Source organism: Caenorhabditis elegans, chromosome V (genome assembly GCF_000002985.6).
Source record: "Caenorhabditis elegans chromosome V".
Lineage (NCBI taxonomy): Eukaryota > Metazoa > Nematoda > Chromadorea > Rhabditida > Rhabditidae > Caenorhabditis > Caenorhabditis elegans.
The window spans coordinates 4,273,873-4,300,430 of NC_003283.11; the positions used below are offsets into that span (position 1 = coordinate 4,273,873).

The window sequence follows — 26,558 nt, forward strand, 5'->3', positions numbered from 1 at the left end:
AACTTCAAAGAAAACCTACGGAAAAGATTCAAAAGAAGACATGGCAAGATCTCTCCCACGGACTCCAAGAAGATTATTAAAACCCGTCTACGCTCTATCAAATCAATGCTAGCCAAACAGGAAAGTAGGGTAGTGGACTCAAAAAACCCTAGACAGCTTTATTCACTGGTCAAGAAACGTATATCTGCCGCCGCTCCCATCTCAAATCTGCTGATTGGTAATCAAACAACTACGGATCCAATTGCTATCGCTGATGAATTGGTAAAAGTGTTCTCAAAATCCTTTACGCCTCCTTCCGAACCATTCCCAGCACTTCCAGCTCAGAAGCCTTCTATCGAGGAACCCGATTTCTCACCGGTCAATATCTGCAGGATCATTAAGACGTTGAGACCGAAAGTGGGATATTCGCAGGACAACATTAAATTTCCACATAGTGAAGAATTGTGTTCACTCACTTACCATTCCGCTGTCTCTTATATTCACAGAATCATACAGCTCTGGTCACTTCCCGGACATCTGGAAATCATCGGTCATTGTACCTGTGCACAAAAAGGGGACCTTCATGGATGCAAACAATTTTCGACCGATCTCGCTGACTCATCCCCTATCACGACTATTTGAGAAGATCATAATGGACAAGCTGAAAAACCAAATGCGTCTGAAACTGTCCCGATTCCAGTTCGGTTTCATGAACTCCCGATCATGTACACTGGCTCTCCTCAATTCCTGCACAAAAGTGTTCAACTCGCTGACGGATAGATCAAAGTATGTCGACATGATTTACATTGATTTCCAAAAAGCTTTCGATAGTGTTCCACATAACCTATTGCTGTGCAAAATGGAGCTATTCGGATTGGATGCAAAACTATGCAATTGGTTCAAGTCTTTTTTGGGAAACCGATCGTCATTGGTGAAAGTCAATGGCCACATGTCGGAAAACAAGCTTGATGTCCTATCCGGTGTTCCGCAAGGATCGGTGAGCGGTCCGTTCCTCTTTCTTGTGTACATAAACGACCTGTTGGAATCGTTCCCACCTGACGTACACATCTCCGCCTTCGCGGATGATCTCAAAAACTTTAGAGAAAACAGCAAATCGGTTCAAACATCAATCAACATAGTCACAAACTGGTGCACCAAATGGAAATTATTTCTGGCAGAAAATAAGTCCGCAGTCATACACTTCGGAAAGAACAACCCAAAAATGGATTACTTTGCTAATGGAATCAGGATTGCAAAGAAGGAATCAGTCAAGGATTTGGGAGTTTTTGTCGACAACAAGCTAAACTTCAAAGCTCACATCAATTTTGTCTCTAATGCTGCACTGCTGAAATGCAGACAACTACTTAGAACATTCCGCTCCACAAATGCAAACCTCTATTTCAAACTCTACAGCATCTACGTTCAGCCGATCTTGGATTATGGAAGCGAGGTCTACAGTCCGAGTTCAATCGCCTCGACGAAAAAACTCGAAAAACCACTGAAATTCTTCTCCCGACGGATCTTTCAAAGATGAAACATGTCATACTCCTCCTACGATGATCGTCTCAACCAATGCAATCTCAAGTCAGTTCAACACAGACGAATCCTACAAATCCTCAGGACGTACCACTATATTATTTGCGGTGATTTTCGTTTCCCTGATGTCTCATCTCTTGTCAGAAAAGCCCGATCTCCCAGATTTCCTTACTTACTATGTATCTGTGGCACATCCAACAAAAGCTTTTTACATAAGTATCTTCCCCTATGGAACAGTGTAGCTTTATTATTACCGGTTAAATTTTCCCGCCCAGCCTTCTCAGCACTTATAAGCTATACCTCTTGATAAACTTCTTCCCCACATTTGATCTCGAAACTATATTACGGTTACTTGATCATCTTATCGCTCACGTGTTTTGTCTTTTTTAAATCCTTTGATTCTTCTTCTTGCCATTTCTTTAAAACGTGAACGAATAAATATATATTATTCATCTCCCTGACACCCGCACATTCATGTACCAACTAATCAACTTTTCAGATGGTAATTCATTTTCTGTATGTTTATTATCAATTTTTGTGATTTTTATCAATCTCTCTTTGATGTTTGGGCCTTAACTTATTCATGTCTATTCCCTATTTATTTTTGATCACGATTTCAATCGTAATAAATAAAATACAATACAAATTAGGTGCTATTACTATTCATCGATAGCATGATTGAAATTCTTCTCCCATACAAATAAGATTTCGGGCACACCATTTTCATCACTGACGTCCTTATGGTCTTGTTCAACGTCAGATACACAATGCACACGGAACCTGAGAATAAAAATAAATATTTTTTTGATTAAACTTTTGCTCACTTACCACTGCTAATTTGCCAGGCAATCTGACTGACAAGAATCAAAAATGGCGGCGCTGCAATGAATTGCATATAAGCGTATAAGACGGAAGCGATTGTGTGGAAAATGCAGAAGAAGAAGGATTGGAGGAGGATCTGGAAATAGGACATTGATAAGAAAAAACTTCTGAAAATGATTTTAACTAACAATAACTTTTCTCGACGAGCTTCTCTGAGCATTTGGGTCGGCAGTTCGGAAAGCGAGATATGACAAGAATCCGTAGAAGACAATTGTACAAATAGCCATGATAATGTTGTTATAAGTATGTGGCAGGTTCACATAAAACTCCGGCTTAAAAATAATATAAATTGACTTAAATAATCAAATAAAAAATCTAAATTATCTTACATTTTTTCCAACCATGGGGTCAAAGAACCAAGACATGTGGGTTGGTGTGAATATCACTGGCTTTGTAAGAATTCCGGCTCCAACTCCGTACACAAAAAACGAGAATAGGAAAAAGTAGATTTTGTTTCCCGCAAAACACTTTTTGATATTCATTTGCATGCTCAAGTCGCAGATTCTTATCACAGCCAACGTCATACTAGCAATACAGCATCCCATCCAGGATCCAAGAGCGACACCTCCAAGAGTGGCAATTAATCTAGGGTAATCGCAAAATGGAACTCCGAAGAATCCTAAGATCCCAGTGGAAATGGAGTGTATGAATATCGAGGAGATGTCGTAGATCGCAAGTACCAACATGGTTTTGTAGGCAGGGGATTTTAGAAGTGGACTAGTGACAATTGCAAAGAAGCATGGGATGTAGAGCATCTGAAAAATAAGTTCGGCTTTCAACTAACATTGTTTTCTTATTGGAGGAATTCAGTTCTTAAAATCATAGTACTTCACACTGCTATACCAAGTAACTAAAACAATAACGTTCACTTACAAAAAGCCATTGAAACAATTGTAGAGTGGTCTAAATCGACAAAACTAGCATTAAACAATGATAAAACGGTATGCATATCACTAGGTAGAAATACTACAGAGTTCCAATATACCATAGAAAATAGTCTAATTACTCGGAGTACTATTGTCAGAGATCTAGGATTTCAAATTGAGCCAAACCTTAGCTTTTCAATGCATTGGAAAAAATCAGTAATGAAATCTAAGTTTATGATCCATCAAATATTTTCGAACTATTGTAGTAAAAACACAAGGCTCCATACATTACTTTACAAAACTTTTGTAAGACCCATACTTGAATATGGTACTGAAGTAAGTAGTCCGTTGAACAAACAAGATATTAAAGCAATTGAATCCGTACAAAACTCGTTCACTAGGAAACTATACAGCAGGCAAAAGGGACAATACATCAGAACAGATGACCCCGACTATAAGAGCGCTATTCAACGTAATGAACTATTTAACTTATCAACTTTAGAGGCTCGGCGTAAAGCTATTGATAAAGTTTTCTTGTCGAAAATGCTAGTGAACAAAGTTGATATTGACTCTGACCAATTTTTCAAAATAGACAAAAATAGTAAAACTCGTACCAAAATGATATCTTTTTTGTTTCGGAACAAAATTTCGGCTTAAAACAGGAAGAAGTAACATAAAACATAAAGCACCCAAGCTCTTGCAAATTTGACGCTCACCCCTGGCTCCCAATATAATATTCAATAAAGCACAAAAACATTGCAAACCCATCATAACATGTTTCCTAATCTTTGCTACTAACTTGAACTAGGTGCATTTTTTTCTCCTAATTTTCTCAATGCCAGTCAGAATAACATTCTGTGTGCATTGCTCTGTGATAAACATAGTATGTATGTTTGACTCTTGGTCGAGCCGGTTTGACTCATTATATTTATTTTATTGGATTACGTCTCTAGACAATACTATTTCAATCTCACTATTAGCACATATTTTTTGATTGAAAATGAATAATTTTTGATACTAAACTCAGAGAAACAAATTAGTAAACTTGCCGCTTACGACCGATCACATCGGGGGAAATGCTTCAATTGGTTTCCTATTATTAGATTTTGTGTTTCAGACAAGAGCAAACATTGCGAACATTCTTTGCGCAAAAAAGGATAACATTTAATTTTGTTTGTAAATAGTTTGCAGTTCGTGCAAAATGTTTGTATTGCTTTTTTTCAAAAAAATAATTTCGTAGAGGGTTCAAAACGAATTTTTAAGAACGTTTGTTAGGTATTCAAATTTTTAATTATTATTTCTCGCAAACAAAGCTGATACTCCACGAAGTTTAATATATTCAAAAATGAATCAAATCATTTCACCTTCATTCAACTCACCAGCATCACAATTCCAGATCCCAGAAACCACATTCCCCAATACGGCCTTGGAACACTTGGCGGTCTTTTGTGAATTTCTTCCGGACACCCGTAGTAGTTCGGATCTAGCTCAAGCCCATTGAGAACCATGTTGGTCAATGTAAGATTGAAGTCGGGGATAATCTTGTCCAGCACCATCGGGATAGGCAAACTGAGAAGTCTTTCAGTCGCTGTTGCTCGAAGAATGAGGGCGGGGCCTCAGTCGTTGGTGAACGGCATTTAGTTTCAATTTACGGGAATTTCTGACTTGGAGACGGAGAAAACAACAAGTGTGAAGAATTAGAAAAACAACGATTGTCTAGAGACGTAATCCAATAAAATAAATATAATGAGTCAAACCGGCTCGACCAAGAGTCAAACATACATACATTTATTTATCACAGAGCAATGCACACAGAATGTTTATACAGACTGGCAGTGAGAAAATTAGGAGAAAAAAATGCACCTAGTTCAAGTTAGTAGCAAAGATTAGGAAACATGTTATGATGGGTTTTCAATGTTTTTGTGCTTTATTGAATATTATATTGGGAGCCAGGGGTGAGCGTCAAATTTGCCAGAGCTTGGGTGCTTTATGTTTTATGTTACTTCTTCCTGTTTTAAGCCGAAATTTTGTTCCGAAACAAAAAGATGAGTCATTTTGGATAGTGAATAATATTGATAAGATATCAACAACTCATCAAATTGACTTAACTTTTGTGCAAGCATAGAATATTTTTCAAACTAATCAGATAGGCAGATATGCAAGTAGGCATGATGTAGATAGGTAGGCAGCCATTCTCTCACTTAAAATCTACCCCATCACACATGTTCAACTACATTCCCGCCGCCTACTAGGCGCGTACCTGTCAATCTAGTGGACGGTAGGCACATAGGCACCTACACAAAAAAGCCTATCAAATAATTTTTACTAATTTTTTAAATACTTTTTTCAATTACTTTTCTTGAGTCTTTATTGATGTTTGTTTAAATTGGTATTTACCATTAAACACAAATAATTATTGGGGAATTCAAAAAATAGTTTTCCAAAGAAAATAAATTCCGTCTGAAAAAGTGATATGTCTCAAGATTTGTTGTGAACTGCTAACTATCAGTCTGCAATTATCCTATGGCATTTCAACAATTCAGAAAAAAGAAAAAAGCTTATTTCAATATTTTTTGAACTTCCTAAAAATCAAGTGACCAACAAAAATACTTGCGGCTATAATTTTAAAAGACCAACCAGACTCAATGTGTAATTATCCAATTTAAAAACAATTAAAATTCAATAAAACAATAAATTTTTATTATTGAATATTCATGAAAATACAGACGGATTCGCTACAAATCGTACAGAAGACCCAACTCCGTTCCCATGGCACCTTAGCAATTGAAAAAATCGTTTGCGAATTTGTTCATTGAGCCCAATGTAAATGAATACAGGTGCTCCTTGAACAAATTGCCATAGAGCATGTCCAATGAGAATTACACACGTTGAAACTTTGAATAAATTCATGAATACATAAATGATACTAGCGATTTGGGTGGCAATACATATAAGAACAGATTGGATGAAAACTTGGAGTTTCTGGAAAAAAAAAAGAGGTAAGGTAAAATATTTTAAAAATCGAATAGATTTAATTGATTTTTTATGTTACATTTCAGAAGCGGCGAATAGTTTTCGGTAAATACATAAACATTTTTTTTTAACTTTTTGACAAATTGTTGTTAAAGAAAAACTATGAAACAAAAAAGGAAAACGTCCTTCTAAATATATAGTTGTAAGTGTTTTGCGTATAAAAAATTTGCCCTTAAAAATGTTCTGCAACCGGCAAATTTGGAACGTTCCCAAAAAAAATTATCGGAATATTGCTGATTAACAAAATTTACCGAACGGAAATTCCGTGTTACATCTGCCAAAGCAAAAAAAAATCATGAAAAATTCGAGGATTTTTTTTTTGAAAAATTAAGTACATTACCTACATCCGATATTCAACAAGGAACACGTACCATATTTTGAGCCCGTGAATGTGAGTGAGCATCCTTGAGCCTTTTCCTGACAATTTCATAAAATGGGATGTACAATACACACGTAATTGCGACGATTGAGAAATTGTTGAACGCGTGCGAAAAATTATCATAATCATGAGCCCTGCCGGGAAAAATCATCGGATCGAAAAACCACGCAAGATGTTTAGAATTGTAGACATGCGGGGTGGTGAACAGGAAATAACCGCCATAGACAAGTGAAAACCCCAGAATAATAAACGTTTTCCTTCCTTCAAATAGTTGTGCTTCAATATTTGGATTGAAGAAAATCAGCAGCCGATTGCAAACAAGAATTAATGATGTCAAACATGTCAAACACCAAAGACACATAACAAATAAGCCTGACAGATAAATGAAAGTCGGATATGTGCAAAAAACAGCTCCCTGGATTGCTAATATTCCTGTCAGTACGGAATTTATGGAAATACCAATAATATCAGTGATTGCCAATTGGAACATAATTTTGAACGATGTCAGTTTATAATTTTCCTTCTCAAGCATGATTAATGCAATCGGAATGTAAAGTGTCTAAACAAGGAAATGTATTTTGTCAATGGTATCAACTTGAGCATACCAATACGATAATTCCATAAGCAACTTGTAGGGGACCAATAATTGGTTGAGGTTCCCCAGTTTCAAGTGTCCATTGATCTGGAGTCCTAGCGCTTGAAACATGCAAGGGTTAAAGCAGCAGTGGGCGGCAATTGCTGTTAGGCAAATTGACGGATTGCCGGTTTACGGAAAATTTTGATTTTCGGCAAATAGCCAATTTGCTGGAAAATTTTATTTTCAGCAATTTGGCAATTTGCTAGAAGTTTCCATTTTTGGAAAATTTTTGGTTTTTTAGATATTTTCATAGAATTTGCTTTTTTTCGAATTAAAAAAAATATCTAAGAAACCACAATTTGCCAAAAATTATCTAGGCAATTACGAAAATCGGAAATTTCAATTTTGGCAATTTGTCGCTTTGCCGATTTGCCGGAAAATCCTTTATTCCGGCAATTACGGCAAATCGGAAATTCGCCAAAAATTTTCAATTTTGGCAATTTGCCGCTTTGCCGCTTTGCCGGAAAAAATCGTTTGGGCTAAAGTGTTATTTTCCAAAATACATTTTTACTCTAGCGGTTATTTTTGAAATTAATAATTAGAATAATTTAAACTTTACCTGCAATTATACATTGGAATTCTGTCAATCGATCCATATCTCAAAATGTGGTTCATCGGGCAAAGGTCTAAAACAATTTGAAATTTAAGAAAACAGCAAAAACGTCTCTACTAGTTGTGTATAAATACTGATCTCACGAGATTTCGAAGAATTACAAAGAAAATTAATTTTCAGAAAATCTACACTAAAAAGTTGTGTTGTAATGAGAAAATGAACACATTCTCATGTGAGTCAAAATTTTCATTTCTCAAAATGTCTTGGTGTTGTCTGATTTTTGACAATGTCTAGCCAACAGAACACTAAACATTCTGCTTTTCTCTTTTTCGGATACGGTGCCTGGCACGAAACATAATAGAACAAATTTAACAAAAAATTTAGCTGAAATACATAATCAATTTTCAGACTGAAATTTCAAGAAAACAGTTGTGTCATTTGGCTGAAAAAGTTTCCAAATACTAAACTTGGAGTTTCTGGGAGAAGAATGTATGGTTTTTGGAATATTTTTCAAATTATAGGAAATTATCGGTCAAATATAACTACAAAATTTAAATTTTTCTCGATTTTTCGAACTTCTAACTTCACACACATAAAAGAAACGGCTGAATTTATGTGCTTGTAAAATTTTGAAGTACTTCGTCGCAAAAAATCTTTATTTTTGAAGTGAAAATTTTAATTTTAGAATTTCAAAAACTTTTAGGCCAATTAAAATTATTTTCGAAAAATATCTCTGCAACAAAAAGCTTCAAAAAAACACGGCAAAAAAGGCAAAAATATAAAAATCGAAAAACTCACTTCGAAAATAATTTTTAAAAAACGAGAAGTTTCCAAAAAAAATTGTTATGGTTTTATTCAATTATTTCAGGCTTTTTCTATAATTTAAATTTTCTATAATTTTTTAAAACAAAATCGCAAATCCAATATTAATTTTTTTTTAACTTACCACATTTTGAAGCTTTGACAGTGATTGAGCGTCGTTGAGATTTTGTCTGACAATTTTATAAAATGGGATGTACATAACGCATGTAATTGCCACAATTGAAAAATTATTGATAGCATGTGAAGTATTATCATAATCATGTATCCTATTAGGAAAAATCATCGGATCGAAAAACCATGCAAGGCGTTTAGAATTGTAGACATGAGGTGTGGTGAACAGGAAATAACCACCATAGACAAGTGAAAACCCCAGAATAATAAACGTTTTTTTCCCTTCAAATAGTAATGCTTCAATTTTTGGTTTGAAGAAAATCAGAAGCCGATTGCAAACAAGAATTAATGATGTCAAACAAGACAGACACCAGAGGCTCATGGCAATTGAGCCAGATATTAAAGTCGGTATTAAAGTTGGATATTATATTAAAGTTGGATATGTGCAATACACTGCTCCTTTGAAAGCTAGAATTCCCGTAAGTATGGAGTTTATGGCAATGACAATAATGTCAGCAAGTGCCAATCGGAACATAATTTTAAACGATGTCAATTTATAATTTTCCTTCTCGAGCATGATTAATGCAATCGGAATGTAAAATATCTAAATGTGGAAATTGTTTTATCAAGTGCTAACTAGACTCAGGTTACCAATACGATAATTCCATACGCAACTTGTAGGGGACCAATTATTGGTGGAGGTTCCCCAGTTTCAAGGGTCCATTGATCTGGAGTCCTAGCGCTAAAAAATGTACATGTGTGCGCAGACTCTATCTGTTGGATTTTTGGATTTTTCAATCAAAGTGTATAGCTTTTGTATTTTTGGTACTTGAGTAGTATATTTGCCCCAAAAATATTTTCCAATCTATTGGAATTATTTTCTAACTAAATGTTTGAAAAATCACTAAACTCACCTGCAATTATACATCGGGATATTATCAATCGATCCGTATTTCAAAATATTATCCATGACTACAGGAATATCAGCAAAAAACAGATAGAGGTAAAAGTAATAATGAAAAATGTAGCACCGAAACTTATAGAAAATTAATTGCCAGGAGAATACTTGTTACGTTGTTTTATGAAGTTACAATCAAAAACTAATGAAAAATAAGAGCCTAGTCAGGTAAATATTTCCCAGAAAGTCATCATATTGCACTGAAAAGTTGGGGTTTGAGAAAAAGTTATTATCACAAATTAACACATTTTCACCTGTAAACCTGCATTCTCGTGTATGCACAAAGTTCACAAGAATACTAAAATAAGCTTCATAAACTCAAAAAGTTTGTTCCTTGTTTTGAACCATAACATTACCGCAAATAGTCTAATTCAGATACTCAATCCCATGCCTACAATCCACCCTGTGAGCCCTATCCCCGCAGGGAAGTATACAGTGCGATAGGTAGTTTTTTAGCAGCGGCCGATACTTTCAGGGTTCCACACTGCACTACACGGTGGGTCATGGTGGCTAATGACGTGAGGCCGGCGGAACCCCGAAAATGTCGGGGGTGCCAAACAACTACCTATTGTTGTGACTTGGGCTCCTTTGAGCCCATTCGTCCCAACTTTGCTGATGCATGACTGGTCTGGCTCACCCACTCGCCACCAATCATGATCAGCCTGTTCCATTCACTCAATAATCCTATTTCGTTCATTAACGATTGCTCTTAATAATTCCCATTTGAATTACCGCCAATATGTGTGTTTACGTGTGCAAGCGCGCTCCGTTGTACACTCGCGTTACTCCGGAGCATCGTTGCCCGCAAATCCACACAATAATTGCCTCGCCCTTTTAGGCCAGTTCATTCATTCGCATCGACTTCGCCAAGACGCATCGCCGGTCGCCAACCGACGATGGATTGACCCGGGATCTTTACCTAATTCTATCCTGTGTGTCTCATTCCTTTTTATTCTACCAATAAATTGGGATTCGTCTAAACTGTGTACTGTTATTCCTCATCGCACCGCTCATCTTCACTCGCCGCTTGACAGTTGCCCCGTGTCCTCCGCGCGTATTGGAATACGTCGTTTTCACCCGATGGGTTGACTCTCCCATTCGGTCTCGGGTGTCAACACCTATCGCACTGCGTTTTTTAACTAGTGTGGTGGTGGGGCTCAGCCCTCTGCTCTGACAATTCTGACGATTCTGATATTTATTCTGAAGTTTTATATGACGCATGATCAATGCAACATTTTGTTCTAAATTGTTCGATGCAACATACTTTGATCTAAACAATCGTTGTTTTTCTAATTCTTCACACTTGTTGTTTTCTCCGTCTCCAAGTCAGAAATTCCCGTAAATTGAAACTAAATGCCGTTCACCAACGACTGAGGCCCCGCCCTCATTCTTCGAGCAACAGCGACTGAAAGACTTCTCAGTTTGCCTGTCCCGATGGTGCTGGACAAGATTATCCCCGACTTCAATCTTACATTGACCAACATGGTTCTCAATGGTTTTGAGCTAGATCCGAACTACTACGGATGTCCGGAAGAAGTTCACAAAAGACCGCCGAGTGTTCCAAGGCCGTATTGGGGAATGTGGTTTCTGGGATCTGGAATTGTGATGCTGGTGAGTTAAATGAAGGTGAAATGACTTTATTCATTTTTGAATATATTAAACTTCGTGGAGTATCAGCTTTGTTTGCGAGAAATAATAATTAAAAATTTGAACACCTAACAAACATTCTACGAAATTTTTTTTTGTAAAAAAGCAATACAAACATTTTGCACGAGCTGCAAACTACAAACAAAACTAAATTTTATCCTTTTTTGCGCCCAGAATGTTCGAAATGTTTGCTCTTGTCTGAAACACAAAATCTAATAATAGGAAACCAATTGAAGCATTTCCCCCGATGTGTTCGGTCGTAAGCGGCAAGTTTACTAATTTGTTTCTCTGAGTTTAGTATCAAAAATTATTCATTTTCAATCAAAAAATATGTGCTAATAGTGAGATTGAAATAGTATTGTCTAGAGACGTAATCCAATAAAATAAATATAATGAGTCAAACCGGCTCGACCAAGAGTCAAACATACATACTATGTTTATCACAGAGCAATGCACACAGAATGTTATTCTGACTGGCATTGAGAAAATTAGGAGAAAAAAATGCACCTAGTTCAAGTTAGTAGCAAAGATTAGGAAACATGTTATGATGGGTTTGCAATGTTTTTGTGCTTTATTGAATATTATATTGGGAGCCAGGGGTGAGCGTCAAATTTGCAAGAGCTTGGGTGCTTTATGTTTTATGTTACTTCTTCCTGTTTTAAGCCGAAATTTTGTTCCGAAACAAAAAGATGAGTCATTTTGGATAGTGAATAATATTGATAAGATATCAACAACTCATCAAATTGACTTAACTTTTGTGCAAGCTGAGAATATTTTTTTCAAACTAATCAGATATTCATTGTACATTTAGACTGGTGATATCATTTTCAAAAAAATACTGCTCATTTTCTTATAATTCGGGTAGTACTATGATTTTAAGAACTGAATTCCTCCAATAAGAAAACAATGTTAGTTGAAAGCCGAACTTATTTTTCAGATGCTCTACATCCCATGCTTCTTTGCAATTGTCACTAGTCCACTTCTAAAATCCCCTGCCTACAAAACCATGTTGGTACTTGCGATCTACGACATCTCCTCGATATTCATACACTCCATTTCCACTGGGATCTTAGGATTCTTCGGAGTTCCATTTTGCGATTACCCTAGATTAATTGCCACTCTTGGAGGTGTCGCTCTTGGATCCTGGATGGGATGCTGTATTGCTAGTATGACGTTGGCTGTGATAAGAATCTGCGACTTGAGCATGCAAATGAATATCAAAAAGTGTTTTGCGGGAAACAAAATCTACTTTTTCCTATTCTCGTTTTTTGTGTACGGAGTTGGAGCCGGAATTCTTACAAAGCCAGTGATATTCACACCAACCCACATGTCTTGGTTCTTTGACCCCATGGTTGGAAAAAATGTAAGATAATTTAGATTTTTTATTTGATTATTTAAGTCAATTTATATTATTTTTAAGCCGGAGTTTTATGTGAACCTGCCACATACTTATAACAACATTATCATGGCTATTTGTACAATTGTCTTCTACGGATTCTTGTCATATCTCGCTTTCCGAACTGCCGACCCAAATGCTCAGAGAAGCTCGTCGAGAAAAGTTATTGCTAGTTAAAATCATTTTCAGAAGTTTTTTCTTATCAATGTCCTATTTCCAGATCCTCCTCCAATCCTTCTTCTTCTGCATTTTCCACACAATCGCTTCCGTCTTATACGCTTATATGCAATTCATTGCAGCGCCGCCATTTTTGATTCTTGTCAGTCAGATTACCTGGCAAACTAGCAGTGGTAAGTGAGCAAAAGTTTAATCAAAAAAATATTTATTTTTATTCTCAGGTTCCGTGTGCATTGTGTATCTGACGTTGAACAAGACCATAAGGACGTCAGTGATGAAAATGGTGTGCCCGAAAGCTTATTTGTATGGGAGAAGAATTTCAATTATGCTATCGATGAATAGTAATAGCACCTAATTTGGAACGTTTTTTTCTAGAAACAATTGTTATTTATACTATTGGAAAATAAAAATTTAAAGCAAGTAATGATGTGATTTGAGCTTGGTGGTTTTTGGCAAGTTAGCCTATAATTTTGTAGGGACATTTAAACAACACCCAGCAATTTATTTTAAATAATTATTCTAGACTTGCACTATGAAACTTCAAGCTGCGCTTTTGAATTGTTGTTTGCAAAATAAGGACCAGCAATATTGAAAAAAAGTATGTGCAAAAAATAGTATTAGCAAATAGTTCTGTTAAATTTTTTTTCAATTATATATATCAAGTTGCCTGGTGGCTCTGTGAGACAAAGCATGCAGAACAGAAAAAAGTAGGCAGGGAGGCATGAAGGCAAGATTCAGGCACAAAAGTGGATAGGCGACCAGGCAGGCAGATTTGCAAGTAGGCATGATGTAGGTAGGCCAGTATCTCACATAATATCTACCCCATCATACATTAAACTACTTTTCCGCCTACGCCTTTGTTCCCGCCGCCTACTAGGCGCGTACCTGTCAATCTAGTGGTCGGTAGGCACATAGGCACCTACACAAAAAAGCCTATCAAATAATTTTTACTAATTTTTTAAATACTTTTTTCAATTACTTTTCTTGAGTCTTTATTGATGTTTGTTTAAATGGTGTTTACCATTAAACACAAATAATTATTGGGGAATTCAAAAAATAGTTTTCCAAAGAAAATAAATTCCGTCTGAAAAAGTGATATGTCTCAAGATTTGTTGTGAACTGCTAACTATCAGCCTGCAATTATCATTTGGCATTTCAACAATTCAGAAAAAAGAAAAAAACTTATTTCAATATTTTTTGAACTTTCTAAGAATTAAGTGACCAACAAAAATATTTGCGGCTATAATTTTAAAAGACCAACCAGACTCAATGTGTAATTGAATGGCTAGAAATCTTTGTTGTAGCTCGAAAAAAATAAATGTTTGGTGCAACTTTTTGGTTCACAAGATCAAAAGCATTTTGAGCTTTAAAAAGATTTGAAATGTTATGTAAAAAGGAATCACATAAAGGGATTTTTAAATCAAACAGTTTTTCTTCATAAAAAACTAACTACATCTCAATTAGCGGGTGAAAGTGGGCTTTTTTAATGTTTGAATAGAAACAATCGCTTAATAATAATTATTTATTTTTCAAGAAAATGTCAAGTTTAAACCTTCACCAAGCCTAAACGGTAACAACTGCAATGGAGGTTTTGGAAGATCGCAAGTTCGTAAACCGACTTTGTGAAACTTCCACCTGGTTGCTCATTTCAGATTTATAAAAAAGAGCTTTCACTGCTCTCCGATATGGTCTATGAAGTATGAGCATCGATATTGTTGAAACAATTCCATGCCATGAAGCTATTATAAGTCCAGTATTAATCATTCCCTGGTTGTAATAATTGAGTAAAACTGACAGTGCTGCAGAAATAAGTGGAAATAGAAAACATATCAATGGAATTGACATTTGAATGACTAGGACTATAAAAAACTTTTTCTGAAGTTGAAATGTTTTCGGGGACATCCGTTTTTGCTTCAATTGCTCCAAGCTGTTTGAGGCAAGATATCCAACAAATACGCTAATTTCAATACAACAAAGAACAACAAATATGACTGATATGATAAAGTGATAAGTAATATCTTCACTCAAAACGAACACTGGAGCATTATAGATGTAGTTAGGTAAACATGGAAGTTGCTGGAATAAGATAACACCTTGTGAAAAATTGCCCATACCTCAAAAGTGTGCTGGACAGCAATAGTTTGTTCAGGAACTAAAAACACCATGGGGATCATAAACAAGACCACTATAATGTAGTGAGCAGCTAGCCATAAACGCCTCAAAAATACCCAGTGATGTTTGAATGAAAATGTGCAAATGTTGAAAAATCGATTTTCAAATATTGATACAATGGATATTACCATGTCTGAAAAATTACGTGAGTCATTCCGGAGGAGGCAGAAATTGGCAAAAACTTGAAAAAAGCAAACATTTTCCGAAGATTTTAATTTTTCCCAAAAAAAATCATTTTCCAAAATTTTTTATTCTAATTGTAAGTCAAAATTCATATATTTTTTGTTGCATATCAATTTTTTGATAATGTGGGAGTTTATGTTCATAACCAAGAGTTTTCATTTGATGATAGTTTCAAATTTCAAAACATTTTGGCCACCATAAGTGACCATTTCTAAACATGGTCTATTAAATGGAATAGATCTCATACTAGGTACTAGGTATCTGACAGTTACCTTGTAAAAAGTTTTTCAACATTCCAAACAGTCAATTTTAAAAATATTAAGTCTGAGAAACTCTCAAAAGCTGAAAATAAAATTACTTTTTCAATCATCATCTAAAGCCTGATAAAAACGAAAAAGTGGATCCGAGCTAATAGTAAGGAACATTGGGCGATCAAATATTTTTAAAACTCCTAATGAAAAATCATGATTCAAAACAAACATTCCCACATTTTAAAATAATTTACACGCAACGAAAAAAATTATAGGGAAACTGTCTCCAGTGGTGCCAAAATATCCTAGTAAAACTTTTCAAACTTTTTTCTAAATTTTTTTCATTTTGTTTCATAAGTCTTTTTTTATTGCTCTTAAAGTTTTCCAGTTATCTCGAACCCAAAAACTTACACGCAAATAGGGACATCATAATTATTGTTTGATAAACTAAAGGGACGTCTGTATATTGTGATACACCAAGAGGATATCCCGCGCCTTTCGGAATGAGCAAAAACGGAACTGTTAAAAGACTCAACGAATAGTCAAATACAACAATCCAAGAATGCAAGGCGAACAGGTACCATTTAACTGTTTTCATTCGTTCAGGAGTCTTGTAAATAATACAATAAAGGCCAAGACAATGAATTGGAATTGATACTATAGTAACAATGTGCATAAGTAATGATAAATATTCTGGAGTATCGAAATAATTGAATTCTGCAACACATGAGAAATTCATGGTAGTTCATTTATTGAGAAATTTATGATTTACTCATTTTTCCAGTAACATAAGAAAACAGCTGAATTTTTTGATGTCTAAAAGCATCAGATCTCTTTATTGATTTTTTCAGTTTCACATTTTTTGCAGCTGGAAAGTAAAAGTCAAGAACAACTTTTGTGCAAAAGCTGACACTACGAACGCTCAAATCGGAAGCGAACACGCGAACAAGGTTTCCTGAATTTTTAGAAGAAGGAAACTGACAATTATTGTTTCCGAAAAATGTTAAAAGTCGGTTTTTTGTTGGTATGAAAGTCTTATATGTATTCCGGTGAGGCGCTTCAGTCGGCCTCACACCGCTACTAACGCCGTCTGTTAAAATTCGCGTAAAACTTCTCAGTTTCTGAAATGAACTTTAGAAATGTGTATTTCATTGAAATTGTCATTAAAATCAATTTTCAAAATTCATAATTAATGCATTACCGTTTTCATCGAGAACATCGTCGAATTATGCCATCTAAAACTATGGTTTTTGAATTATAATACATTAAAGAAATTTAAATACCGAGCTTTAGTCGCCGCAACCAAATTTCTTTTTTTTCCCACATTTGGTGGATACATCGAGCGAATTTTGTCGTCTGAATCAACTTCTTTATTTTTAAAATTAATTTTCTCTGTAACATAAACTTTCACTACGCAATCACCGGAGTTATATATATATTTATTCAAAAACGTCTTAACAAAACAGAAAGTATAGAGTAATCACCGGGAGAAACAGATTTGAATAATTTGAATGATCCTGTAAACCAGAAGTAGTTAAGGGGATCAAGTTGGGTGGGAAAAATAATTAAACGGGATAGAATTTAATCGTGAAGCAAACATTTGACGGCTCATTGTCTCCGGAAGTAACTTGGCCATACGGTTCCATAGGTGAAGATTGACTAGTAGGAAGCTTTCGTTGATTGATCCACAAGGGCACATCATGTACGGATATCTGGGCGAGCGAGCCTTCCTCACAGTTGATGCGGCATTTGGAAAGTGGTATTCACCAGACAGGATGTTGTGATATGTTCTCAATATTTGAAGAATCCGCAGGTGTTGAACTGACTTTTGGTTCATCTGAGCTAGACGGTTTTCATATGATGAGTATGATAGATTGCAGCGTTGGAAGACTCTTCTCGAGAAAAACTTCAGTGGCGACTCCAGTTGTTTAATCAGATTTTTAGAGATCGGGTTGTAGATTTCACATCCGTAGTTTAATTTTGGCTGCACATAATATTGTACAATTTGAAGTAAAGGTTGGCATTTGTTGAGCGGAAGGATCGAAGCAACTGCCGGCATTTGAGAAGGGCTAAGTTCGAAATGATGTTTATGTGCTTCTGGAAGTTCAGCTTGTCGTCGACGAAGATTCCAAGGTCTTTCACTGAGTCCTTTTTGGTGATTTTTATTCCGTTTGCATAATATTCATTTTTTGGATTCCAAAAAGTCGAAATGCACAAAACGGCGACGGCGAAGGCCGCCGAAGTCGTGTCGCTCTCACATGAAAGTCTTATTTTAAATATATTTTTAAAAAACATTCGAGCTTACAACAGACGTTTATTAATTCTCAAATAAACTTCAAATGTTAAGATTCAACAAAAAATACAGCCTAAACGGCGGTAATCTAAGCGATAGCTGTCTTATAGGTCTTAAAATGCCGTAGCTTGAAAGCCCGACTTTGTGAATCTTCCGTCTGGTTGCTCATTTCAGATTTATAGAAAATTGCTTTCACTGCTCTCCGATATGGTCTATGAAGTAGAAGCATAGTGACTGTTGAAACAATTCCATGCAATGAAGCTATTATAAGTCCAGTATTAATCATTCCCTGGTTGTAATAATTGAGTAAAACTGACAGTGCTGCAGAAATAAGTGGAAATAGAAAACATATCAACGGAATTGACATTTGAATGACTAGGACTATAAAAAACTTTTTCTGAAGTTGAAATGTTTTCGGGGACATCCGTTTTTGCTTCAATTGCTCCAAGCTGTTTGAGGCAAGATATCCAACAAATACGCTAATTTCAAGACAACAAAGAACAACAAATATGACTGATATGATAAAGTGATAAGTAATATCTTCAGTAAAAACAAACACTGGAGCATTATAAATATAGCTAGGTAAACATGGAAGTTGCTGAAAAATATTAATGTTGAAAGTTGGGATCTACTAAACTCCCATACCTCGAAAATGTGCTGAGCAATATTTTCTTCAGGGACAAGGAATACCATAGGGAGCATTAAAAATACTACGATGACGTAATGAGCAGCTAACCATAAACGCCTCAAATATACCCAGTGGTGTTTAAATGAAAATGTGCAAATTATGAAAAATCGATTTTCAAATATTGATACAATGGATATTACCATGTCTGAAGAAAATTACGTGAGTCATTCCGGAGGAGGCAGAAATTGGCAAAAACTTGAAAAAAGCAAACATTTTCCGAAGATTTTAATTTTTCCCAAAAAAAATCATTTTCCAAAATTTTTTATTCTAATTGTAAGTCAAAATTCATATATTTTTTGTTGCATATCAATTTTTTGAAAATGTGGGAGTTTATGTTCATAACCAAGAGTTTTCATTTGATGATAGTTTCAAATTTCAAAACATTATTGATATAATGGAAGTCAGTATGTCTGTAATGAATTAAATATTTCACCCTCGGGGGTTTCTGTTTAACAAATTTTCGGCAAATCGACAAATTTTGCTGAAGTTTAAAAAAACGGAAATTTTTATTCTCATCACACACTGTTTATTGAGTTTTCATTTTTTTTTTCGCTAACTCTAGGAACATGGAAGTCAGTATCTTTTGACGTATAAAGGCACCAGCTGTAGTGCAAAAGTATCAAACTCCAACTCCAATCCAGAGCCAAACAAAAAATAATATGCAACAGAAAAATTTGATTTTTCTTCCCGGAACTTTTGCACTTTTCTAATATTTTCCAGTTTTCTCCAAAACAAAAAAAAACTTACACGCAAAAAGGATCAAAATAATTATTGTTTGATATGCCAAAGAAATATCTGTATATTTAGACAGTCCGAGTGGATACCCCGCAGCTTTCGGAATAAGCAAAAATGGAACTGCTAAAAGACTCAATGAATAGTCAAATACAACAATCCAAGAATGCAAGGCGAACAGGTACCATTTAACTGTTTTCATTCGTTCAGGAGTCTTGTAAATAATACAATAAAGGCCAAGACAATGAATTGGAATTGATACTATAGTAACAATGTGCATAAGTAATGATAAATATTCTGGAGTATCGAAATAATTGAATTCTGCAACACATGAGAAATTCATGGTAGTTCATTTATTGAGAAATTTATGATTTACTCATTTTTCCAGTAACATAAGAAAACAGCTGAATTTTTTGATGTTTAAAAGCGCCAGGTCTTTATCTTGATTTTTTTCACATTTTTTGCAGCTGGAAACTAAAAGAAAGAAATACTATGATATTTGATCAGTGTGGTTTTTAACATTATCCCCACTGGCGCTATTCCTTTGAGTTTAATTTTCAGATATATTTTGAAATCGGCAGCAAAAATAGCTGCGGAAAATTTGGCAAATCAACTTTAAAAATATTTTTTATACTCTTTTTTTGTTTTTTGTTTTTTTTTTAATTTTTTTAAATAAATTTGATACTTTATGATGTTTTTTGGAGCAGCAAAACTAATGAATTCTGATTTTAAAAAAATCTGGTTTCTGAATAATTTCCGTGTAGTGTGTCTGCTTAAACATTAAAATTACTCAATTTTGTGTCATTTTACTAAATTTTTGGAGATAAAATCAATAATTTTTTGAGTAACGAGATCGGCGAACGGCAAGTTCGGCAAATTTGCCGCAAATCTCTGATTTCGACAAAAAAACTTGCAATAACATAAACAGAATCCGTGAAAATGTTTTATTTTGCTTTCTTGCTTTTTTTTATTGTTTTGGTAAAATGAATTAAACATTCGACAATTTGTTGTTAATTGCAAAAATCTGAATAACACCCGGGTTCGCTTTGATTTCCGTCCACATGACAACCACTGGAACAAGGAAGAAATCGATACTCACAAATATTGAGCCAATCTTAAAAGTAATACTTTTTCGTTTTATTATATTTATGAAAATTTCTACCATAGTAGATGCAAATGATGTAAGCGTACTGATCACAAACACGATGAGAATAATCTGAAAAGAAATTCAAATTTAGAATAAAAACACATATAATATCCAAACTAACAAGTTTAATGAATCCTATAATCTTTACTTGGCGAACAATTTGAATATCCGCGTGTGTATTTTGACCATCAGATGTCATTGTAAATTGGACAATCAGTGCAGTGAAAAGAAGGAGTTGAAAAACAAAAAATGTGACATAATAATAATTGAGCGTTTGTTCAAGCAACATGTGGTGAGATTCCAGTAAAGCAAAAGCCATCCAAACTACGAAACTCGACTCCCTCACCAAAACACTCAGAATTATCAAAAACAACAAAATCGTCACATTCTTCAGTGTAAGATCCCGACGTAGTTCCATTTTCTGTCGAAAATTGATGAATCGGTGGATCGTCACTATGGAAATTGCAATTTCATAGATAGAAGTAGAGAGGTGATTGACGAGAGCGTAAATGTTCGATATTGTCATAATATAGAATGCAAACCTAGAAAACCAAATGTGTGGGCGTAATTTTGGCGCGTGTTCTGGAGATCGCGGAGAACTCTTTAAAAATGAAGGAGCGCCAAGTGAAAATATTATTTTTTTGACCACAAGGCAGCTCTCCGATGCTGCTATAATAATTCACAGTAAAAACTCAAAGAAAATTAAAGAGTAGTGTTAATTTTTTGCTTTAAATGACATAAAATATACTGTTATTAATGTTCAAAAAATATCTTTGAAAATTAAAAATTTTTTGATGATTTATTTCAATTTTGCAAAAATCAAAGAAACGCTCGAAGTGACGTCATTTTTGATATTTTCGCGTTTTCTGACTGTTTATCGGTTTTTCTTGATTTTTGTTTCAAGACTTGATTTGAAACATCGGTCCTTAGTTTTTTCTGATCTTTTCCCACAAAAAAATGTAAATAAATTTCCGCGAATTTCTTTCGGGTTATCAAGTTTTCTTTACGAAAAGTTGTTTGAACACTTGACAGGCAGTTTTTCAGAAGAGAAAATTAAGAAAAAACTGGAAAATTTTGCCAGAAAACCCGAAAATATCGAAAAATACGTTTTTTTATTTCTGCAAAATTTAAAAAATTGGAAAAAATTCAGAAGAATTTTATAAATTTTTATAAATTTCATTTTCGATTATTAGCGTCTATTTTCTGTCATTTAAGGCAGAACACACTTTCTAACTAATTTTCTTAGTGAAACATTAGAAGAGTTTCTTCAACTATTTCAAAATATTAATGCAGGTTCTAAATAAAATATTCCCAATTTAGTTTGAAAATCAAACAGAAATTCAATTATTACACCTACGAAGGATATGATCGAGTAGTGAATAATAATCCCACCAAAACAAAAAACACAAAATAGTTGTATTTGATAGTTCGATACTCAAATGTTATAATTGGAAGAAGAGTGCTCTTAATAGTAATTATTACAGTCTTTTTGAACTGCTGAAAATGAAAACACTGACCTTTCCGTAAAATACTAGATTATTTTTGAACGACCTCAAGTAAAACGGATAAGCCACAACCATGCACAGAAATAAAACGGCTACCAATAATCCAGATGCGGCAAGCACAATTAAGTTGTTCTTCAGATCCAATAGTAAGTCCAGTAATTCCTCGACAGGAGCTTCAGTGGTTACTCGGAGCTTTACCATATTTGGATATTTATGAAAAGCCTCTTTGAAATTCTGAAATGAAATCTGTCAACAAAGTTTTCACCTTTTATACACAGTCTCTCAAAGAACTAAGAACTTTCAAAATTTTGCCAATGTCCCCAATTATTTCTCGTGATTTCATGAAAATTGAAACATGCAATTTGGATATCACAAAAGGTTATCAAGTGAAACTCCATATAATTTTCGATAAAAAGTACAGTATCCCAGCAAGTAAAATACTCGGCGCCTCTTCATTTTCATTCCGGTATATTTTGAATTTGTCATTTCTATTAATTTTACATACAGTATATTTTTATAGAAGTTCAACTAGCATAGTTTCCTCCAGAATCACTATATTGAGATGTCGGATTGGCAAACGGGTAGCCAGAGTGTCCCATTTCTGTTAAGTATAGTCGTACTGTCAGTATGATAATTCTATAAAAAATTTACTCACTGCTTAAAGTACCGGATTTCATAATAAAATGTTTCAAAAAATTTTCTTTTTTTTAATTTGAAAAATCAAAGAAAGTTTGGAATTTTTGTTATGATTTTTGGGCATGTTGGACAATTAAGTGTATTGACCAAATCACCTTCTATATACAAACTGATTAGTGCAAAAAATGGATCATTAAAAAATATGTTATCATGGCTTTATGTATTGACAGGACACTTTTTTTAACGAAAACTAATGAAAAATTAACATAAATTCAATTTATTCATGAAAAAAAAATTATTTGGAAAATGGATCGGCTTCAGGCCTCTTGGTGAGTCATTTCCACTTCCTGAAACTCGACATGCTTAGGACGACAGAACACTTCGAATATGAGAACCATCGATGGGACCAAGAATAAATCGGACGTCACAAACATTGAGATGATCTGAATGAGAAAAAAGTTGAAATTTAAAAAGTTAAGAAAGAACTTACAATCTCATAATTTATGAAGTTTCCGGCAACGAATAGGCAGAAGAGGAGAACCAATTTCAAAATTGCGATTGCAAAAGTTTGGGAGTAAATTTGTTTTTCGTGGTGTGTCAGTTCAATTATAGATTTTTCACACATGATCGGAAGCTGGGAAAGGCCAGCGACACATAGGAAAAGCTGACAGAAAAGATAGATTCCCTGTAAAAATATTTTTTTGTTGTTATAATCAATCTGAGTTTTGGTAGATTGCCAAGTTTTCTAAATTATGCGGACCCTTTGATTAATTTCGAAAATTTCAAAAGTCTCGAAAAATTTGAACGCAATTGTTAATTAAATATTTTTAAAAAAAGGATTAAAGGACGATCCGTTCTTCAAGTGCTATGCACTGCGGATCTTGGAGTCAGGTACACTGCTTGGTGGTGCTCCCACTAGGTTATAATTTATAATAATAATAATAAATTTTTTGAGCAACTTCCTTGCTGAAGGTACTTTGGCTTTAACTTACACAGTAGTAGTCAAAGATTGTCCCAATTTTCTCAAACTTCTCAGCCTCGGAAACAATAATCAACGAAACATACAAAACAAGGTCCTTGAGAACAAGTATACCCAGAACAAATCGAATTCCAGCCTTGACACAGTCTTGCGTAAGCTCTACACTTGGTTTTGCCAGTGAGAAAAATACGAAGCATCTTGAAATTGAGAAGAAGGAAATGACGATTAAGTACATTTCAGTGAAAACTTTAATAGAGTAAAGAGCAATCCACATGGGGTACCACAACACTGTTACAAGCCAACCGACATTGAAAAAATGAGATAATCCGTTTACCAGAGCGATTCCATTGACAACCGTGACAATTCTCTTGGTGATGTTGCGGTATTTTGAAATTAATGGGGTCAAAAAACTCTGAATTGTAAAAATTAGAAATAATTTATGCAATCTATAAAAACTTACTTGATCTTCCACAAAATCGGATTTTTTGGAGAAAATCATGTGGATGATCAGCGCCAGTCCATAAAAAGCTACCAACGTGCCAAAGGAAATTCCGAGATATTTAACATCACTAACATTTCCAATAAACTCCACAAATTTGTCAAATGATAGAGAATACGGAAAAATGTTCAGTTTGATCATCTGCTCCTGAACCATTTTTCTAACACATTTTGGCTTCCGAGCAACTAGTTTTATACTCCACACAGCCCCGCAATTTGTGAGAAGGTTTCCATAGCAACATTTTCACGCGCTCTGAAAAGTTCACAAGGGTGTTGTTTAGTTTGATGCTTTGAAGAGAAAGTTTGCAGAAAGCATCAATTTCTATTTTGTGTTGAAAATTCGATATTGAAAAAAAAACTTTAAACAAGCAAAAAACTGATTTCTACTGTAGGGAGTGGTTTTTGGTGAACTCACAATTCTCGAAACCCAAACTTTTCAACTTCAAAAATGAAAACAAAAAACTGAGAGCTCAAATTTTTCGGAAATTAGATAATTCGTCATTTTCGAGTTTGAAAACTTCTCCATTCGTCCACATTTTTTTTAAAGAATCATATATTTTTAAATACATACTCGGTCATGTTGGGCTACAAAATTAACAGAAATCCACTTTATTCATCAAAATAAATTACTTGGAAAATGGATCCGAATTTTCCCAGCTCATTGGTTTCTTGTTTGAATAAGTCATTTGCACTTCCGGAAAGACGACTTGCTTAGGACGACAGAACACTTCAAAAATAAGAACCACAGTTGGGACCAAAAACAAATCGGAGGTCACAAAGATTGACATGATCTAAATAAGAGAAAATAAAACTTGAAAACTTATCAAAAGTACTTACAATCTCATAATTTATAAAACTTCCCGAAACAAATAGAGAAATGATGAGAACCAATTTCAAAATTGCGATTGCAAAAGTGTGGGAGTAAATTAGTTTCTCTTGATGTGGGATTTCAGCCTTCGATTTTTCACGCATAATTGGGAGCTGGGAAAGGCCAGCGACAAATAGAAGAAGCTGACAGAACAGATAGATTCCCTATAAATATTGGTATTTTAAACATTGGAGTTTGAAGATCTGAAGTTTACAGGTATATTGCCAAATGTTCCAAAAATGCGGACTCTTTGAGTAATTTCGAGAATTGCAAAAGGTTCGAACAATTGAAAAGCAATTGTTAATTGAATACTTTAGCGCTATAGAAGATGTTTTAAACAACTTCCTCGCTGAAGGTACGTTGACTTTAACTTACACAGTAATAGTCAATGATGGTTCCAATTTTCTCAAACTTCTCAGCCTCGGAAACAATAATCAACGAAACATACAAAACAAGGTCCTTGAGAACAAGTATACCCAGAACAAATCGAATTCCAGCCTTGACACAGTCTTGCGTAAGCTCTACACTTGGTTTTGCCAGTGAGAAAAATACGAAGCATCTTGAAATTGAGAAGAAGGAAATGACGATTAAGTACATTTCAGTGAAAACTTTAATAGAGTAAAGAGCAATCCACATGGGGTACCACAACACTGTTACAAGCCAACCGACATTGAAAAAATGAGATAATCCGTTTACCAGAGTGATTCCATGAACAACTGTGAAAATTCTCTTGGTAATGGTACGATAAATCGAAAGCAGAGGTTTCAAAGAACTCTGAATTGAAAATTGGAATTATTGTATGCAAACTATGATACAACAACTTACTTGGTCTTCCTCACATTCGGATTTTTTGGAGAAAATCATGTGGATGATTAGGATCAATCCATAAAAAACTACCAACAAGCCCAAGAAAATTCCAAGAAATTCAACATGGCTGACATTTCCGATAAAATCCACAAATTTGTCTACTGATAGAGAATACGGAAAAATGCTCAGTTTGATCTTCTCCCGAACCATTTTTTTCTAACACATTTTGGTTTCCGAACAACTAGTTTTATACTCCACACAGCCCCGCAATTTGTGATAAGGTTTCCATAGCAACATTTTCACGCGCTCTGAAAAGTTCACAAGGGTGTTGTCTAGTTTGATGCTTTAAAGAGGAAGTCGGCAGAAATCACAGTTGTCTATTTCTATCTTGCGTGGGTGTTACTTTTGATCTTAAAAAAAGCATTATAAGTTGTCTTGATTTCAGCGAGCATGGCTTCCAGTGATGAAATGTGTGAGCGAGTTGGGAAAACTGTTTTAAAGTTTTTGAAAGCAGCGCCAATGAGGATTGCGTAATTTATTATTTTAGTTGAAAGCAATTTTTCAGATTTTTCGTATTTGTCTGATTTTTTAAAAGTGGATTTGATAAATTTTTAGCAATTCTTCACGTTGGGTCGAAGCTAGGAGGCAAACTGTCTTTTTTCAAGATTTATTCAAGTTTATTCAAACCTCTCATTGTTTTTATTTTTTCAAATGTATATTTTCATTTTTTTACGAATAAAAAATAGATAAATTTATGGCAAATTGCAGTTTTTCACATTTTCGAGAAATTGTGTTTTTTTTTCAAAATTTTAAATCAAAAACC

The 26,558-nt window shown here is 34.6% G+C and overlaps 8 protein-coding genes and 1 pseudogene across 12 annotated transcripts; 1 reads left to right on the forward strand and 8 right to left on the reverse strand.

Moving 5' to 3' along the window:
- Window positions 1–2,102: 2,102 nt before the first annotated feature.
- srt-20 (Serpentine Receptor, class T) lies at window positions 2,103–4,963 on the reverse strand (the record flags this gene model as incomplete). 2 transcript variants are annotated; one of them, NM_071779.3, is made up of 5 exons in its annotated part: window positions 2,103–2,295; window positions 2,344–2,473; window positions 2,526–2,669; window positions 2,727–3,152; window positions 4,643–4,963. In NM_071779.3, the coding sequence occupies 5 exons, from the start codon at window positions 4,817–4,819 to the stop codon at window positions 2,162–2,164; spliced, it is 1,011 nt and encodes a 336-aa protein (NP_504180.2). The 2 variants fall into 2 exon arrangements, with proteins under 2 accessions (NP_504180.2, NP_001317820.1); NM_001330847.1 differs by having other exon boundaries at window positions 2,162–2,295; window positions 2,532–2,669; window positions 4,643–4,819.
- Window positions 4,964–5,975: 1,012 nt separating this feature from the next.
- On the reverse strand, window positions 5,976–7,927 carry srt-37 (Serpentine Receptor, class T; the record flags this gene model as incomplete). The annotated part of the gene is made up of 4 exons (NM_001330848.1): window positions 5,976–6,245; window positions 6,668–7,234; window positions 7,281–7,371; window positions 7,872–7,927. 4 exons carry the CDS (start codon window positions 7,925–7,927, stop codon window positions 5,976–5,978), a joined length of 984 nt encoding a protein of 327 aa, NP_001317752.1.
- Window positions 7,928–8,802: 875 nt separating this feature from the next.
- Window positions 8,803–9,726, reverse strand: F47D2.12 (annotated as a pseudogene). The gene is made up of 3 exons: window positions 9,713–9,726; window positions 9,450–9,540; window positions 8,803–9,402 (listed from the first exon to the last, which is right to left on the reverse strand). Coding segments are annotated over exons 1-3 (705 nt in total).
- A 1,438-nt stretch (window positions 9,727–11,164) lies between these two features.
- On the forward strand, window positions 11,165–13,331 carry srt-19 (Serpentine Receptor, class T; the record flags this gene model as incomplete). 2 transcript variants are annotated; one of them, NM_071781.3, is made up of 5 exons in its annotated part: window positions 11,165–11,367; window positions 12,341–12,766; window positions 12,824–12,961; window positions 13,020–13,149; window positions 13,198–13,331. In NM_071781.3, exons 1-5 carry the CDS (start codon window positions 11,191–11,193, stop codon window positions 13,329–13,331), a joined length of 1,005 nt encoding a protein of 334 aa, NP_504182.2. In that variant the 5' UTR covers window positions 11,165–11,190. The 2 variants fall into 2 exon arrangements, 1 of the variants encoding a protein (NP_504182.2); NR_138497.1 differs by lacking the exons at window positions 11,165–11,367; window positions 12,341–12,766; window positions 12,824–12,961 and having other exon boundaries at window positions 13,098–13,149.
- A 1,208-nt stretch (window positions 13,332–14,539) lies between these two features.
- srh-193 (Serpentine Receptor, class H) lies at window positions 14,540–16,321 on the reverse strand (the record flags this gene model as incomplete). Its single annotated transcript, NM_071782.2, has 3 exons — window positions 14,540–15,052; window positions 15,091–15,281; window positions 15,994–16,321. 3 exons carry the CDS (start codon window positions 16,319–16,321, stop codon window positions 14,540–14,542), a joined length of 1,032 nt encoding a protein of 343 aa, NP_504183.2.
- A 1,642-nt stretch (window positions 16,322–17,963) lies between these two features.
- Window positions 17,964–19,653, reverse strand: srh-194 (Serpentine Receptor, class H; the record flags this gene model as incomplete). Of its 2 annotated transcripts, NR_138496.1 has the most annotated exons (4): window positions 19,481–19,638; window positions 19,311–19,421; window positions 18,521–18,708; window positions 17,964–18,473 (listed from the first exon to the last, which is right to left on the reverse strand). NR_138496.1 is itself a non-coding variant. In NM_001028775.2 (3 exons), the coding sequence occupies exons 1-3, from the start codon at window positions 19,636–19,638 to the stop codon at window positions 17,964–17,966; spliced, it is 1,026 nt and encodes a 341-aa protein (NP_001023946.1). In that variant the 5' UTR covers window positions 19,639–19,653. The 2 variants fall into 2 exon arrangements, 1 of the variants encoding a protein (NP_001023946.1); NM_001028775.2 differs by having other exon boundaries at window positions 19,311–19,653.
- Window positions 19,654–20,283: 630 nt separating this feature from the next.
- Window positions 20,284–22,148, reverse strand: F47D2.11 (Serpentine Receptor, class Z; the record flags this gene model as incomplete). The annotated part of the gene is made up of 5 exons (NM_001330849.1): window positions 20,284–20,409; window positions 20,458–20,511; window positions 20,564–20,984; window positions 21,800–21,906; window positions 21,960–22,148. 5 exons carry the CDS (start codon window positions 22,146–22,148, stop codon window positions 20,284–20,286), a joined length of 897 nt encoding a protein of 298 aa, NP_001317753.1.
- Window positions 22,149–22,809: 661 nt separating this feature from the next.
- Window positions 22,810–24,807, reverse strand: ZC132.11 (Serpentine Receptor, class Z). The gene is made up of 5 exons (NM_001269106.4): window positions 24,691–24,807; window positions 24,023–24,313; window positions 23,576–23,974; window positions 23,074–23,268; window positions 22,810–23,026 (listed from the first exon to the last, which is right to left on the reverse strand). Exons 2-5 carry the CDS (start codon window positions 24,215–24,217, stop codon window positions 22,901–22,903), a joined length of 915 nt encoding a protein of 304 aa, NP_001256035.2. The 5' UTR covers window positions 24,218–24,313; window positions 24,691–24,807; the 3' UTR covers window positions 22,810–22,900.
- Window positions 24,654–25,969, reverse strand: ZC132.3 (Serpentine Receptor, class Z). Its single transcript, NM_001330850.2, has 4 exons — window positions 25,754–25,969; window positions 25,304–25,702; window positions 24,898–25,092; window positions 24,654–24,851 (listed from the first exon to the last, which is right to left on the reverse strand). Exons 1-4 carry the CDS (start codon window positions 25,943–25,945, stop codon window positions 24,687–24,689), a joined length of 951 nt encoding a protein of 316 aa, NP_001317754.1. The 5' UTR covers window positions 25,946–25,969; the 3' UTR covers window positions 24,654–24,686.
- Window positions 25,970–26,558: the final 589 nt, after the last annotated feature.